This window comes from Seriola dumerili, unplaced genomic scaffold (assembly GCF_002260705.1).
Source record: "Seriola dumerili isolate Sdu_G_001 unplaced genomic scaffold, Sdu_1.0 BDQW01001124.1, whole genome shotgun sequence".
Classification (NCBI taxonomy): Eukaryota; Metazoa; Chordata; class Actinopteri; order Carangiformes; family Carangidae; genus Seriola; species Seriola dumerili.
The window spans coordinates 1,332,486-1,350,534 of record NW_019175379.1 but is presented as its reverse complement, the minus strand read 5'-3'; the positions used below and the strand labels follow the sequence as shown (position 1 = coordinate 1,350,534).

The window sequence follows — 18,049 nt, the reverse complement described above, 5'->3', positions numbered from 1 at the left end:
TTTTTTTCCCGGAAGTTTTCAATCACCGAAAATCAGCTCATATTTTCGTAGTGACGCCGCCATGATGTTAAAGCTATAGTGCGCATGCGCAGTTACTCGAAACCAAGGAGATCGCGTCACATCGGCTTGACAACAGGCTTGTTAGTCAGCAGCAGAGCAGTCGCTGGAATCAACAGCCGATTGCCATGGCAACCCGTTAAAACCTGATTAGTTTTAACAAAACCTTTTGAGAAATCTGTTATTTTATCGACTATAACAATTGGTGCTTATAACTCAGTTGCTACTAGTTGTGTTGCTTTTGATGTTTGCCATGAATACAACTCATATTTGGAACGATTACTCTGTGCTCGTCATTTTTATTTCAACTGCTCTAGTATTTTGAAAGAACGCTAGCAAGGTACGCAGTTATGTAATTATGTGTTTGAAATCCAGCCAGTTACCCGTGTTTCTTTTCTCATCTATAGTTTTAGAGTAGACATTTCAAATGTAATTTGACGTTACCCAAGCATTACTTCGATTGATAATTACAAACTTGTTTACAGCTAATGAGCACGAGATGGCGGTATTTTTTTCTTTACGCTAGGTTAGCTGGGAGCGCACAGTGAAGGGTGCATGTGCGTTCTTAGAAATGACCATTCGTGTCCTCACTGTGGACTGGACTGGCTCAGCAGACTCATTTAATCAAGGGAATGCAGTTCTTAGCTTTTAGTCAAAACGTAAACCAAAGTTGTCAATGCTAGCGATTCCTTCGAATGCAATGGGCTGGTGTGCAGGTGAGCCAACGTGAGAACAGGCTCCCCAAAAGGAACCCCCTCGGTCCGTTCGCACATGGGAACCGAGTCACCCGACCTTATCCGCATTTTAACAGTTTAAAAACGGACTCTTGGACACAGAAGCATGTCAAGAGACAGCATGACAGCTGTACGGGGAGCCCATTCACACAATGCAAGCCCCGCTTCACCTAAGGAGAATGGACATACTGCGCTGAGCCCCGTTCAGCCTGACGCCAACTTTCACCATCCCTCAGCGGGGAACATACCCGATGATACTCCGGTGTCCTCGACCAGCGAACTGACCCAGACCTGGGTTCACTTCGCTAAAACGTTTGTTCTAATTTTCCCCATATACGCTTTGGGTTATTTTGAGTTTAGCTTCAGCTGGCTGTTGATTGGACTGGTTATCTTTTTCTGGTGGAGGAGGAACACAGGAGGGAAGCACAGCCGACTAAACCGTGCTCTGGCTTTCTTTGAGCAGGAGGAGAGAAGTGTCAAACAGGGTCTTACGACCTCCGATTTACCACCATGGGTAAGTCTCCTTGTGAAACGCAGTAGACAAAAAAAATGTCTACTGGCTCTGAGCCGAGATTTTTCTCTGTTAAGTGTGTGTGAGGTGTATTTGTGAACAATATTTTTGAGTTTCCAGGAAAAAAAACTATCAGCTGTCAAGTGCAGGAGGAGCAGAGTTGAACTGTAAAGCTGTGATGGAGCAGCTGTTCCCCCCAGCAGTGACATTAGACTGAGCCCCAGTCTAAATACAGCAGGGTACAATGGTAAACCAGACACCATGCTGGAAAGGAAACATGCCCACGGGGTCCCTGTTATTTTGGGATCCAGACTGCTATCTCTCTTGTAGTGAACTCACTCCATTACTGCAACACTTTATCTTGGCAAAAATGATAGATAACATAGTGGTTCCTGACTTCCCTTGTCAGGGTTAATAGTTTAGTGGTTAGGATTTTGTTGGGAATGTCCTGAGACCTCCTCATGAACCCTCAGCAACCCCACTATGTAAATTAGTTAAAAAACTTAGGTTGCATGTAATGAAGTGGCACGTGAAGACAAAATACAGATAAGACAGATAATAACATAATAATAGATATAGATAAGTTCAACAAACTATATAGTTTCTTTGAGACAACTTGTTATTTTTGTCACATAGCCAGATGTGTGACTTTTCTCAGAACTAGTGTCTTTAAAAAAGGTTTGAAAGACAGGAGGGAGTGGTATTAGCATCAAGGGGAAATATTTCAAAGTAAAGGGATTGGCCTCTAAATGAATGCTTCTAGTCCTCTTAATAGAGGTTGTACAATGTTTATACTGTAGTTATTTATATTCCATATTCATTGATCCATCCTCAGACTACCTGCTGACTCCTGCACTAGTAAACTCTGCTGGAAGTCCAATAGACAGTGATGAACTGACTGAAGAAGCCATATTTCATTTTTTAGTGCACTATGTATCTTTTAGGGTAGGAATTAGAGTGAAATGGAGAGATTTATTCTCACTAAAACCTTCTTATATAGTCTCATTAACTGAGTGCTATCCAAGCATAAAATCCAGCTCAACTGAATTGCAAATTCAAGTGGGCCTTGAGTTTCAGCTGCTTAATTTATCAAACTATAAATACAAGACTTTCTATATCAGACTCGTCCGAGAGTCACGGCCCAACCGGTCTGTGGTATTTAGTGCATTCTCATGTTTTGAGAACAGCTAAAAGCTTATTCTGCTGACACATGGCTGAGGATGCATTGAGGCTGTTAAATGGGGGTGGTGGAGCTAGATGGGGTACTGCAAAAGTATCCCACTCAAGGGAAAGAGGTGTTATTGAGTGACCTCAGCACACCCCTGCTTTAAGTGTGGGGTTTGTAATAGAAACATCATGTCAAGCACTACATATAGCTCTGGTCATACTTGGTGCCTGTGCATGGTCATCACAGGAAATTACTTCACACCATCCAGGGCTTCACCATGAATGACACGCATGTTTCAGACTGTCAAGCTGAGCACATATCAGTGCATCAATACTGCGCTGTCATCAGGGGTGGAGATTTTCACCATTTATAGCTCCTAAATCTTGGTGAATACCAGTTTCACCTCACTAGGCAGAATTGAGTCTTGATGGAGATGGCATTGTTTTCACAAATCCTTTTTTAGTGCCTTGCCCCGATTCCCACGCTTCCATGTGCACTCCTCTCTGTTCGAGTTTATATCATTAGCTGTTTTCTCCCAGGGTGAGTCATTAGCTGGCCTGTGTAACAGCTACTTACACTTAAGGTAATATTCTGGATTTAAGTTTAATGTCACAGGAATAAACATGAAAAAATAAATTGCACAATGCCTCACAGACATGCTTAAATTAATACGTTTCTGACACTGTATGTGGGTGAACTGTTGCATTCATTTTCCAGTCAGTGGACCACAGATATTATTTCAGTTGGTGAATGAAACAGATTAAGCAAACACACAAACTATCAACCAGGTAAAGAAGGTATTTTGTCTTCTTTAATAAGTGATATGCGATCAAAAGAATAGAAAAGGATTATAAACTGACAAAGAATAAGGGAGAAAGTGCCACAATTCCATCACCAGTCTTACAATTTTATCATAAATGAAATGCACAATAAAGTTACAGGCATCATACCCGTCACAATTTATTTGTGCAGAGAATTTTTCAATGTGTCGTCAAGAGAAGAGGCCAAAAGGCTGCTTTATAAACTGAGCTTTATTTCACTTTTCTGAAAGGTGTTTTATTTTGAAGAGTCTGGTTGTCTGCATTATTGTAGACCTTTGGATAAACCTCAGTCAATGTGACTTATGAGATGTAAACACAAGTTTGAGAGGTAAACATTATATGTGTGAAAAACAGGTGCTGTTTATGTGACTTGAATCAAATACTGCCTCTGCTTTGTTTAGATATGTGATTTTTGGGACTTTTTCAGGAAACTCCTTAGCTCTTTAATCTCTTGTGTTTAGTTACATTTGTTTCCAGGTCCTGATTACTTTCCAAGGCTCAGTGCGCTGATTATAGGCAGTTTGTACTCAAGCAGACTGTTAATTTTACTTTCAGGACATAAACCTGAATGACTTTCCAGTTTTACACCAACACAGCAACGATGGCTGGACCTGAATAATTAAGATGCTTTGCTTCCACTTTCTGCTACACACCTTAGTTTTCTGAGCCAGCACTAACATATGTCCTGTTGAGTGAATCATCCATTGCTTCACCTACATTTTCTGAGTAAGGTCACTGTGTCGGGTGTAATAATGAAACCTTACCAGTGTCTTGTGTAGAGGATTATATTACTTTCACCTCATAACAAAACTGTGGGCCTGACTCTGTTATATGAACTAGAACTTTCTGTTCCCTGTCCTCTTGCTCTTGTCACTGCTTTACCCAGACTTTGACATTAATGCTGGATAAGGACTTTTGATGCTGCTTGTAGCTGTCACACTACATATCTGACCAGCACTCCAGCAGGTTGCATCACTTCTTGCTCTTGAAATTAGGAAATAAACGCTTTAAATTTGGTGTGATGGAGAGGCAGAGGTGTTTATCAGCTATTTATTAAGGTGGTTGCACACCTTTGTGCACGGCATTGATTTTATTCCAGGCATTTCCTTTAGCTCATGTTAAATCAATGCCAGATATACTGTGATCGTTAAGATTAAGTGCAACTCAGTCTCACAGCACAAATGTAGTGAGGAAATACGTCTGGAAATATGACACGAGTTGAGATCTAGTTCAGGATGCAAGTAAGATTAAATTTGGCCACTTAGTCTTAACTCTCTTTCTAAAATTACAGTAAATCCAACAGTATTGGTCTAATAACATGAATGCTCACACTCATGATGTGAGGAGAGACACTATATTCTATAGTTTGTATTGATGTGTATTGATGAGTTATTTTATACCAGATGACACAAAAAAGATGACGATAAAAGAAAGGTCATACAATCAATGCATTCTTTATGTAGAAATGAAAACTGGAAAAATCCAATGACCTTTGTTTGAACACTGCTTTGAAACTTCCTTTTCATGTTCCTTTCCTTCATCCTCTTTCTTTTTTGTCAATAACTCCATTTAAAAAAGCTCTTGCAACAAATGTTCTCAAATTTTATTTGTGCCCAATAGAAACAGACTCTGTCCTCTCGTCTTTGAATTATTTCTGTTATGATTGTGTGATAGTCGTGTTGTACTGCTTCAGCAATGTTTGTTTAGATATTCTGAATGGCCAATACAAATGTGACATCTTCAAACAGTGGATTTTTCTGAGTAACAGTTTTAAAATTCCTTCAAAAGTAAAATTTGAAATTTGAGTTAGGTAAAAAGACCAACTTTGCATTTGAAATTAGCACCTAATTCAAGAGTAATTTGAAACAGTTGGAAATCGAAGAGAAGAGGGTTTGCACATTTGGTCCATTGCAAACATTTAATAACTTAACCCCCTTTGGATTATATCAGGGCAATTCTGCAATTTAGCATCTGGAATTTAGTGCAGTGCCTTTCTCTGCAGTGGTAAATGTCTAAATTGAAAATTAAGAATTTCACATATAAAAAATAAAGTTCAATTTATAAAAATGGACATTTCAATTTTACTGATAACACAGACATTTTGAATATATAATTTAAAGTCAGATTACCAGTGAAACAAATCTCAGCACATAGATTATATGTGGAACCTTGCCATTAAAAATATTGCATTATCAGGCTTAATGAAACCAACATAGAGATTATCTGCTCTGTTTTCCCCATTGTAGGTGCACTTCCCAGATGTAGAGCGGGTGGAGTGGATAAACAAGGTAAAGAATTGAGCAGCTGTCTCTTGAATTTGTTTGCTTGAGTGAAGCTCTCCTTTTGCTTTGTGCGAATAGGAGGAAATGGGATGTCTGCCTCTCTTCTGCTTTCTCCTCTTCCCACTGGGGATGTGACTGTTGCCACTCTGTACACTGCAGCACATTTGACTTAACATGCAGCCCTGGTTCTGCAGCACTGTGAAATGCATTAACCCTTTCAAATCCCCATGGCAACAAGCTGGATGTAAATATTAAAGCCCTCATGAGTGTACATTAACATGATTTAGATGCATGCATCAAAATTTCATTTGCTGCTGTCCCTGCTTGATGTGTGTGAGTCTGACAAGATTTTGCTTATAGAGAACTACATTTTGAATATTTTAAAGTAACTGTATCATTCACAGAGAGAGAGATGTACCTGTATGTGCCTATAGCACATACAGGAACACGCCCATGATGCAAAAGGGCACCACTCTTTTCTTTTTTTTCTTTGAAGCTCAGTTCTCTCCCTGTATCCCCTTAGACGGTGAAGCAGATGTGGCCCTACATCTGCCAGTTTGTGGAGAAATTATTCCACGAGACGATCGAGCCGGCAGTGAAGGAGTCCAACGCCCACCTCAGCACCTTCTGTTTCAGCAAAATCGACATAGGAGACAAAGTGAGCATCTCTCTGAGTTTTCCCGCATGGTGTTCACAGGCACTCACATGGATCATGTGATGTTTTCAGTGGCAAAACAGACCGCGAGCAGCAGGTGCCGTTGCGACAGCTGGCGAGGGTGTGTGGGAGCTTGAACGTGAACATACATGCACGTCGCTGACACATGTGCTCGTTTCATAAATAGTTTCCATATGGGGTCAGGAGAGGGGTCGACCTTGTGCTAACCATGTGGTGGTTTGGGAGGGGTTGAGGTGTTGTTGTGGTGGTGATGGACTGGAGTGTAGTGGCCGTAATGCTTCCTTCTGTTGCGGTGTAGCCCCTGAGGGTCAACGGAGTCAAGGTTTATTCAGAGAATGTGGATAAGCGTCAGATCATCATGGACCTGCAGATCAGGTGAGCCAATCAGATCTCTGTTTAAAACATTATTGTTTTACCTCTAGCTTCTTTTCCTTTCTACTTTAAAATGGTTCCTCAGACCTTTGGGAATTCTTAAAGGATTGCTGATTTGAAATAAAAAATAATCATAAGATAATAATAGTTGAAATTATAAAACCTAAGATTTCAGTCCTGTTTACTGATGCTAACAGGTTTTGGTTTTAATGAGGAAGTAAATCAATAAATGGCCTATATGACACTGATCAGAGGTGCAGCGTAAAGAGAGGCAGACTGGGGAAGTGTTTTGGGTTCCTGATGGCCCCTCATATTGGCACATTTTGAAATGACAACTAGAAACCCCCCCCCTCTTTTAGTCCTTTCGAGATTGTTAAAAAAGTGAAGGAACCCTAGTTCAGCAGTTTCACCAGATGAACATTTTGTTTTTTGTCTTGTGTGTTACCCAGCTTTGTTGGCAACACAGAGATTGACGTGGACATCAAGCGTTACTACTGCAAAGCTGGCATTAAGAGCATCCAGGTGAGGACAATCCTTTTTGTCTGATTTGTTTCGCATCCTCACACTGGCACTTGGATGAGTTTTGTCCTCTACGGTGGATGTAAGTGACACTGAATTCAGGTAAAAGTCTGTCCTGTTGGCTCAAACTCCAAGTATTTTTTCCTTACTGGCTGGACTTTTTTGTACAGCAGATAATAACAGGATGCTGAAGTTATTTGGACAGGAGCTTTTCTCCTCTCAGTTGAACATTCTTTCAATGCATTGCGACTTATTGAATGTCTAAATACAGAAAGCTTTCAGGGATGTAAGTGTATAATTAAATCACACTCTGGTCTGAAAGTACAAATTAAATTCTGTACTTCAGTGGTGGAGGAATGTGTGTACTCATACTAATGAGGCTGTCAATAGTCATGTAGTTACTAACTAAAGTTAATAACAAAAACGTAGAAATAATCATGGAATCATTTTTAGGCTTAACCTCCTTTTATATATAGTATGTGTACTTGCTTTGTCACAGTTTACATTCTTTGTGTCCTTTTTTGTGAGCAGCTTAACCAAAGTGTGACTTTTTCCTCTCAGACTGTTTCATTTGAATTACTGCGTATTTAGAGACCTCAAGGGTCTATCCATTATATAATATGAAAGAAAAAATAAACGACTAGAGAGAAATAAAAAAAAAAAAACAATATAGTTTTGTATTTCAGAATGTTTTTCTTCTATCCTATGCATCATCTTGTGATCCCTTGGGTGGATCTGAAGTCGGGAACTACAGCTCTGCAGAGCTATTAAGACAATAAAATACAGCAACATAAAGGCTAAAGAGAAAAGTTTAAAGATAATAATAACAAAAAGTAGATTGAGCTAATAAACAGGATTTTAAACAAAAGTAAAACATTCACATTATAAGAATATGCTCCGTGAGAAGATTCTGTCTCACTGCGTGTAATATGTGTGTGTTTTGTTGGTCTTTTATGTCCTTGGTGCTTTTGTGTGTTCCCGCTGCAGTGAAACAGAAAGCAGCCAGAAGAAACAATCAGTGTGCCTCCTTGGAGGCTGATAGCTGCGAGGTCTGTCCCTGGGAGACATTTGTTGCCCGCTGCCCCCATTATGTAGCTCAGGCAGACCTACATATCTCTGCAGCTCATTATCAACCACTAATATATTAGTCCCTGTCACTCCTTGTGCTGCTTTACGCTACACAGAGCAGGTGTGCTTGACTCCATGATAATGATTAGATTACAGATGGCTTTGTGAAGAGTGGGGTTAAGCAGTGGCTGATATTGGACTTTTATTATATATTTTATATCAGCCTGGTGTGTGGCCCCACTGTGTTGATTGAGGCTCACCCCTCAACAAAGCTACTGCACATAACAAGCCAATTAAACCAATGACAGTATATAAGGATGGACAACGTCACTTCACTAGACTGTACAAAAATGAAGCCAAAATATCCAGGATACAGGTGCTGCTGTCTTGTGTTGATAAAGTCATTTTGAACCAGAGTCTGCACCGTATCGAGGGACCCGCTCACACACCCAAAGTTAATCACAGCTGTCAATCATGATGTCACACTCCCATTTTACAGCATTAAATAACTAATTAAAAGCAAGCTTATTGGAAAAATTAACACTTGAACGTATATCAGTATGACAAGAGCTATCTAAAATGGCAGAGATAACTTTTGGTGAGCTGTCATGTCGTCCATCTTTACATAGTCATTGTGTTAAACCTCCAAACAAATTGCATTTTCTGTAATGTGAGTTTCAAATTGCAGTTCAATTTCTTTTGTAAATAAATCCATTAATTAAGATCCATCTATGTTATTGTTTCCCCGCTAGACAGCTGCTGGTGCAGGTCACCCTGCTTTTAAGACATCATTATTCCTTGAGACAGTTTTGTCAATACAGAATAAAATACACAGTATACCAGCCCAAAGATAAAAACTAGCATGATTTAGCTGTATCAGTTCAATTTAGAGTGTGCCATTGCTTCATAAATGGAACTAAACTTTTGTGTGAAATCTTGCACTAGGATCAGGTTTGAATTGTCTTTTATGCCTCTGAACAGTCAGATTATTGTCAGCGTCATTTCCTATGGAGCTGCTTTTCTGACAGATCAGTTTTCCAGTGTTTGGTTCCGGGGAATAATCTCTTAAATTGAGATTTCCTTGGTGACAGAAATAAACTGAAGTCTTAAAATGATTGTGATGGTATTTGTCCATGTGCAAACACTAAAAGAGCTTTATTAGTATTAGTAGTTCCAAGCACTTTTTTTGTATTGATTCACTGGTGCTTTATTAGTATTTGATTCACTGGCGTAATTGCAGTTTCAGACACAGTTCTGCTCAGACAAGATTTTGTTACTATTGTTTCTGAAAATACAAATATTGATTCAAAACAAAATGATCTCCCAATCTTTTGGTCCCTACATTGGATTAGAGCAGCTGCGTGGTGTCCACATGACACATTCAGCACTTCCAACACCATAATCCTTGTAATTGTCATAATATGTTATGGAGAAGGTGGAGGATGACATGGGGCAGGTGTGAAGTCAGGCTGTGATCAAGTTTCCAACCTGTCATGTGCTACTCCACCGCCGAGGAATGTCAAGGGCCAGAGCAGTGTCAGTCCCCTTAAGCTCTCTCTTTATGTGTACGTGGCATGTGTGTCAATGTGTCCCCTTGTGTTTCCATAGATCCACGGCGTGTTGAGAGTGGTGATGGAGCCGTTGCTGGGTGATATGCCTCTTGTTGGAGCGCTGTCTCTGTTCTTCCTCAAGAAGCCAGTAAGTCCGGACGCCAATAATACGACACTGATATAGTCAATTAAGCTTGTTTGTTGAAATTATAATTACACTGCGGCCTGAACAAATGCAATATGATTAGGGCAGAAGTTATTGAACTGGGATTTGTAAATTGAAATACAAAACCAGATGTCTCCTGAATATTTACCAGCAGGAGTGTAACACATTATTGTATAGTGTCATATTGTTATTTGGCACGACATTTGAAAAGAATGAAAAAGTTTTAGTACTGCATGCTGTCTTTCTCTTCTTTATACTCACTGTTTTTGCCAAGGTTGGCCCCGTTACAGTAAATATCACAAAATGTCCTGAATATCTTTCATACCCCAGTTTCGGTTCTTAATGTATTTTATATTCTCACTAAATTTTATAATATTACACCTCATAAATCAAATTTGCCTTTGGTTTTCTGCTTTGCTAATCTGTTTGCCTCTTTCGAGCAGAAATAGTGAACATAAATTGGACTTTAAATGATAATTTCATGAGTCAAATCACATTATAATGTGTTTCATACATTTCACTCAACTTTAAGTTTAATTTCAGTTGGTCGTTTTTTTGTCGCTGGCATTGCTCTCGACATTCTCTATGCTCTTATAGTGTAAACAATCTACATCACCTCACACAGTTTGCATTTCACATTGCCAGTTGTTTACATATCCAATATTATCCAGTTACATTTCATCAATCTTCCTGTTCAACCCCTGTGCAGAGCCACTGCTGCACAGCTTAAAAATGTTTGACCGATTTAAACCAAATAGGAGGACCCCGCGGAACTATAGCAGAGCTATTAATAGCTGCAGCTAAAACCAGTCCTACTTTGGCAGATTTCTCTACAACAGGCACACAGCTAAAGCTCAAGGTGCAGATATTACTGTAGGAGGCTGATGGGAGAAGGCAGCAGCTCTAGTCAGTAAATCATGGTGCATACCCACATGTATACACATACGCGCACACACACGCGCACACACAAACACACACACACACACACACACACACACGCTGCCCAATCATCCCCCTGCTTCTAGATGAGGAATATTAAATCGGGATGGTGGAGAAGACAGCAAATTGCAAAAGCAATTTCCTGTGGGTGAAAAAAGTCATGACACTGTGTACGGTGGAATCCAAATAACTCATCGTCTTTCCTTCAAAGTGCCATACAAGGCCTGATCCTGAGTGCAAAATGAAACAGAAACATTTCCAGACCATGAGAGGTCTTGGCCACGTCTGGATGTGAGGTCACATTAATGAAACCTAGTACAGTGTAAATAAAAAGATGCAACACACACCGCAAAAGAGATTCATTGCTCAGTTAAACAAACAGTCTTGCACTTTATATGAGCAGAGTTCAACACTTGAGGATGTTTATTGTGACTGGTTATATTGGGAGTTGTGTATTGATTAATTAACACATTGCATGCATTCATATCTATTTTTTGATTATTTGATCTTTAGGCTGTAAAATGTCCAAAATAATCACAAATAAGTTCCCAGAAGTTTTAAATTCTCAATCAATGTTTTAGGAAGTAATAGTCACTGACTCATTTAGATAATTAAAAAATAACTGATGTTTGATACCACTCTCATATATGCACTCCAAGCAGATGCTTAGCTTACTTTAGCATTAAGACTTGAAACTGGTTGAAACAGCTAACCCTCTAGCTGGATTAGAAAAAAAATCAATCCGTGGCAGTGACTCAAGAATGTTTGTTTTATTGTCCTTGTACAGATTAAACAAACAAGATATATTGTGTTAATTGTGAGCTCTAGAAGTACTGATAGGCTTTTGTTTCCCCGTTTCCAGTTTTTATGCTAAGCTAAGCTAAGGTCCCCTGACTATAGCTTCAAACCGATGCACATGAAAGTGGTGTTGATTTTCTTATTTAAGTCTTGACAAAAACACAAATAAGCATATTTCCCAAAATGTCAAAGTGTTCCTTTGAATTTGCTAATTTTATCTTACCGACAGCCCAAAACCCAAAGGTTATAAATTTCTAATGATATCAAACTGAGAAAAGCAGGAAATCCTCAAAATGAAGGAGCTGTAACTTGCAAACGTTGGGTATCTTCAGTACATACTAGCAACCCAACAAGCCTGCTTCAGAGAATTGAGGGTGTGTCCCTCCAACCATATTCCCACAACACGCAGCCCCCCGCCACCCCCCACCCCCCACACATCATTAACAACCCTGCAGTGCTCCCCTCTTCCCTGCTGAGCTCAGTGCATCTGCTGCAGTGTAAGCAACTTGGGCAGAAAGGAAGAGGGAAAGGCTCATTAAGAAAACACTGCTCCTTCAGCTCAGAGGCAGAAGCAGATCAAAGCTCACTGAGAGACAGGATCTGTCTGCATTCCAGGTCTTAGCTGATGCTATTCACAGCTGTCTTCCCTTCTCCAGATTTGACATACCTGCTTCTAGTTTTACCCAGGAAGTGAATCAAATTGAAAATAATTTTATCAGTCTTTGACTCCTTAATAATTTGGTACCATAGAAAAGTGTCTTGTACCCTGAAACCTAATGAGATTCCAGAGGACTGCTGCTGCGTTTATAAATACAATATTTCAGCAAGCATGTGTTCATTTCCATTCAAGGATCCGTGCAAATATTTGGGGCCAGAAAAGTTTGTTGCAGTATATATATATATATATGTCACAGTTCATCACCGAACTGGTGCGCAGTGAGACAACCACCAGCCAGAATAAGTCACACGGCAACAGTATTGTAGGTTAAGTAGTGCTATGTTGTTGAAATGGACCAAAACATTAGCGAGTCATCCACAAAAACTTTTGATTTATATTGTTTTGTTGCAACTTGTGTGGGACTCTTTGTATCCACTGTTATTAATCAGTGGGGTTTGTTGGCCAGAAAACAAGAAGCCAAGTGATTAATGTAGCACAGGAGGCAGGAAACAACAAAGTGTTAGGGTGAATAAAAAAAAAAAAAATCATACTATGTTTCCAGTGTTTCTGGTATGTTCACATTTTTTCTTCTTCTTTTAGCTTCTGGATATAAATTGGACTGGCCTCACCAATCTACTGGACATTCCAGGGCTCAAGTAAGTCATTTAAAACTGGCTTTTCCTGCTTCTCAAGAAAGTGTCTTTATTCAAAAGAAAATGAAAAGAAAGGTGATATTTCAAAAGATTTCAGAGCAGATAGGAGGTCTGTAGTGTTTGGTTTCAGGAATCTGGACTCATGCCTACTTTTCATGCTATTAATCGCTCATGCATGTGTTAATTGCGCCTTCTAACAATATCCATAGTATTCATGTGGATTTAGAGTCTTGTCCATTACCTGAGAAGAAATATTCCACTGAATGTACTGATAATATTTTCTGCTAAAGAGCTTTTTTTGAGTGTTTCCTTACTGCCGTAGGTGTCCTTGTCCTTGTTACTGTTATGATTAAGAGTTTGACCAGACAGGGCTGATTTAGGTAAACCTGTCTCTTTTGCTGTCAAGCACTTTGCAAAAAACCAGTGAGAAAACCATGCATAATAGGATCTTTAAAATATGTGTAATATATGTTTTCATGAATAACCAAGTTATATATATATGTATATGTGTGTGTGTGTGTGTGTGTTAGTAACCTTGGCTAAAACAGGCCAGATGAGGAAATGTTGTAGACTGTTTCCTCATTCTTCCTCATTTTGTCTTGCTCATACTCATATTGAGGTTCTTTTCCCTGCAGGTTTTTGTGTGGGTTAAACAGAGAGTAAATGAGTCAGTTAAGAGCTGCTAACAGCCCAACACAATAACTTGACACTGTCTAGAGTGGTTCATACATCATTTACACCCCAAATTATGTGACACATGCATAAGTGCTGCTTGGGGATTTTCTAAGATTACAGCTGCTTGTCCTATACCCTGCGGATGTGGACAGACATGTTGACACAGGCAGAGCTGAGTGGCCAGTCTCCTTCAGGCCTTCTGTCGAGTCCTCCGTGGGGGTGTAATGGATCCATGCATCTTATGCAATGCAGTATGTGTGTGTTTGTGTGTACACACGTGCTTGTTTATGTGGCTGTCTTGGTTGTTTGTCTGCAGCAGACAGACAGCATCAGCTGCCTACTGGAGGGCTTGCCCAGTGTGTCTCTCTTAAACCTTGTTATTAATATGCAACATACTCTGTTTGTCTTACTTGTTTATTTACATGTTGTAATATGTCATAAGTGTCAAAACAAAACAAGGCTAAGACTCTATAGTCATGCTAGCATCACTGTTAGATTGGTGCTTTGAGCTAAATGTGAACGTCAGAATACAAACATTCTCACAATGACATTGCTAACTCTCTGAATATTTAGTAGGTATAATATTACCATGTTCACCAGCTTAGGTTAGCGTGTTAGCTTGCTAACATTTCATAATTAGCTCGAAACACAATTACAGCTGAAGCTGATAGGAGTGTTGTGCAGTTATTTGGATATAAACCAAAACATTGAAACAAATTAAAAATTTTTCCTGATGGCAGTTAGGGGATCACCAAAGGGATTTAGATGTATCCTAAGGGGGACATGATCGTGTGTACAAAATGGTAATTTATCCAGTATTGTTTGTGACATTTCATTAAAACAAAAATGTCAACCTCATATTACTGCAGTTAGCAGATCACGAAAGTCATAGAATTTATCCTCTGGGTACCATTCAGTGTCTGTCCACAATATCATGGTTATCCACCTAATAGTTGAGATAGTTGATATTTCACTCTGGACCAAACTGGTGAACCGACACAGAAATTGCCACCTCGCTAGCATGGCTAAAAGATAATTGTCGGTGTAAGATAGAAATCTGTCTTTGACATGGCTCAATAGCAAGTACAAACACACACTAGTATACTGTACATACTGTAGATTATGTAATACGAGTGACCATATGTGCTGTCTTTAAATAAAATAGATGTTCTCACTTTTGTTATTGTGCATGCACACACATACGCAGGGGAGCAACAGAGATGCAGCAATAAGCACCGATGCAGCAGGATTTCCTTCACACCCTCAGCTATCAGTGGGAGAGAAGCTCTGGCTCTGATCAGTCCTCCACCAGACAATCTTTGTGTCTCTAATCAGCTCACAGACAAGAGCTGTAGCCTGCCATTTCATTGGAAGATAAGCTGAGGATTGATAAAATTAATGTTTCTCCTGGCTCCAGACAAACACAGGCATCTAAATTTGTTTGCCTGACTGGTGTTTTTCCACTTGCCTGAAGATAGCTTGTATTATGCAGTGGAAGTTGTAAGAAAAGCTTAAACCTTCAATCGATATGTTTTTGACCACTTGGTGGGTGTTGGCCACTGACATTATTATCACTTTTTAAGTTGACATGACAAATCTGTTAGTGAACAAATGTTGGATAAAGGATAGACATGGGGAAGGGGGGAGTAGGGAGTGGGTAAGGTAGGTAAGGTAAGAAGGGGGAAAGGGGAAAGATGGCAAGGGGTTTCAGGAAGAGGGAGGTTGTGCTCATTTTCCTTAGTCATTTGTTTGTCAGTCGTCTTTGCCTCCTCCTCCATCTTCACATTGTCGTTGTCTTTGTTCTTTCCTTCCTTTTGAATGTTTTTCACCTCCTCTTCCATCTGAGTCTTCTTCTCCTCGTTGTGAATCTTTTTCTTCTCTTCTTCCTCTTGTGTCTTGTTCTCTTTATCATTTTTAATCTCCTCTTCCTTCTGAGTCATGTTTTCCTGCTGGTTGTGAATCCTTTCCTCCTCTTGTTCCTCTTGAGTCTTGTTCTCCCGCTTGTTTTTAATCTTTTTCTCCTCCTGTTGCTTCTGAGTTGTGTGCTGCTCTTCCAGCTCCTGCACATTCCTGCTGCTGTCTTTCACTCTCAGAGCCAGCTCCTGCAGACTCGCCTCCAGTGCACTACACCTGACCTTCCACTCTTCCTCTCTCTGAGCCAGCTCGAGCTCTTTTAGAGTGAGCAGGGCCAGGGTGTCAATGTAGGCCTTTGTGCAAGCCTGCCTTCTTTTAGTGGCCCTGTTGACCAGCTTGTCCTTCTATCTGAGCTCCTTTTGGAGTTGGTTCTCCACCTGTTTCCATTCCTTTTGCTGCAGGTTCATTTTGTCCATCAGAGACTTGTTCTCGTCTTTTAGAGACTTCATCCCATTGATGGCAGAGTACAGGGCGTCTCTGAGGCCCTGTACCGCTGCATTTTGTTGGAGATGGTCAGTTTGCATTGCAGCTGGCTTGCACTGTGCTGGGCCATACGGGGCAGCACCAAACTGCTTTGACCCTAATGACTGAAAAACAGAAAAATACATACCTCCAGTCCCACCTTAACACGACCTGTACACATATTTATACACTTGAATATACTTTAGTCTGAGGACAGGACTCCTCGAAACACTCCTGAACAGAGAGCAACATATTTTATTTTTCTTATTTTTCTCATTGCTACAAAATTATAACAGAAATGCTTCCACGTCTATTTTCATTTTCATTTGAGTCAAGTTTGGTTTACTGGTTTACTTGGTAATATTTAAGGATAAAGTTTAGGTTAAGGTTTTTAATCAGGTCTTACACAGATGGTTACTTGTGTTACAATGCAAATTTGGTTGGGTTGGACAAGAGAGGTACAGGTCTGTTTCTCCAGGCTAAATGAGAAAATCTTACCTGGTTTCTTTGTCTGTTCATATCAGCTCAGTGAAGAGACTAAATTGCAACAGGAAGCAGGCGTACGGTATTTTGCAGCTCAGCTTGAAATGTGAAATAGTCTTAGACTTAGTCTCTTTAAGACGTTTCTGATAAGTTAATGATGTTAGAATTGGTAAAAAAGACACACAAAAAGTTTGTGCTGGTTTTAACTCAAGTTTGACCAAATATGTTGTTCCTCTGTTTTGACTTTTTTTGTTGTATGTTCTTAGTTTGGGGGATGACTCTGGAACACATGAGCTTTTTACTCAGCTGCCTGAAAGCATCGTAGATAGGAGTTCCCTAAATTTATGACACCAATTACATACAGGCTGTTGCTAATGTAATTTTCTGCACTGGTGGGCAACTGGAAATCACATGGGATAGGTATGTCAGGTCCTTTGTGTTAGTAAATGTCCGATTTATTAGGCTACTTGTCAACTGACTGTGCTGTTGTATCTCACGCATCACATGCTGTGTGTTTCATGCAGCTCATTTAGTAGATTTAGCGTGTGTTGTTTGGATTCCTGGGATCACTCCAGAGACAATTTCAAGATCACTTCTGAGGCAGTTTATGAGCACCTTTGATTAGCATATCCACATATTGATATATGGACAGTTGTTCTGTAATCACAAAAGCTTTTCTTCGAGGGACAGGCTAAGCAATAACACAGAATGATGAATTTTTATTGTCATTTTTTCTAGCTGTGATTGCGATTTTCCAGCTGTACCACAGCAGCTCAGTGAACACAGAAACACCTGGCACTAATGCCATTCTCTGACCTCACTGTCATCGTTGTTGTCACGCAGTGTTGAATCATTAGTGGATCAGATAGACATTCAGAGGTTTCTTAGTGAGCAACAGCAACATGCTTGAACTGACTCCAGTGTTCCCACTATCTTCACACATGCAAAGCAGAAATGTACTGTACTTAGCTGAGATTAAAGGAGAATATTTATAACCCAAGGGCACCCGTACTGTCTTAAATAATTCATTGCTTCATTCTGTTTATCTTCCTTTCCTCACTTCTCTCTATCCCCTCTCCTGTCCTCACAGTGGCCTCTCTGACAGTCTGATTCAAGACATTATCTACAGTTATCTGGTTTTACCCAACCGTGTCACCATCCCACTGGTTGGGGATGTGGAACTTGCCAAGCTACGCTTCCCAATGCCAAAGGTACTAATGCAGTTTTGAAATGCTTCCAATTAAATAAGAGCTTTAATACACCACATATGCTCAGCTACCAATCATTGAGGGAATTCATAGTTACTAGCTGAAAGTCTTTGATAGTCAAATCTCATAGGTCCCTTTTGCTTTTTTATGTTCTTTTATGTAATAAGATAAAGTTTTTTCAAGGTTTTTAAGGTAACTCTCAGGCTTAGAACAGAATGAAATAAAAACAGCCAGAACAGCAAAAAAAGCATAACAAAGCTTTGTCGCTACTGTCTGTATCCCTGGCAACAAGATCAACACAACCTTATTAGTTGATCGTACAAAACAAACCATTT

At 39.8% G+C, this 18,049-nt stretch overlaps 1 protein-coding gene across 3 annotated transcripts in view; it reads left to right on the top strand.

Annotated features, from left to right (window-relative positions):
• The first annotated feature begins 671 nt into the window (after positions 1–671).
• esyt2 (extended synaptotagmin 2) overlaps positions 672–18,049 on the top strand; it is a 30,324-nt gene continuing 12,946 nt past the window's right edge. For all 3 annotated transcript variants that reach the window (XM_022767173.1, XM_022767172.1, XM_022767171.1), the window contains exons 1-8: positions 672–1,305; positions 5,538–5,579; positions 6,097–6,231; positions 6,548–6,624; positions 7,071–7,143; positions 9,817–9,906; positions 12,920–12,975; positions 17,597–17,717. In XM_022767173.1, coding sequence (XP_022622894.1) covers positions 898–1,305; positions 5,538–5,579; positions 6,097–6,231; positions 6,548–6,624; positions 7,071–7,143; positions 9,817–9,906; positions 12,920–12,975; positions 17,597–17,717 — 1,002 coding nt within the window. In that variant the 5' untranslated portion in view covers positions 672–897. The remainder of the gene's footprint in view (positions 1,306–5,537; positions 5,580–6,096; positions 6,232–6,547; positions 6,625–7,070; positions 7,144–9,816; positions 9,907–12,919; positions 12,976–17,596; positions 17,718–18,049) is intronic.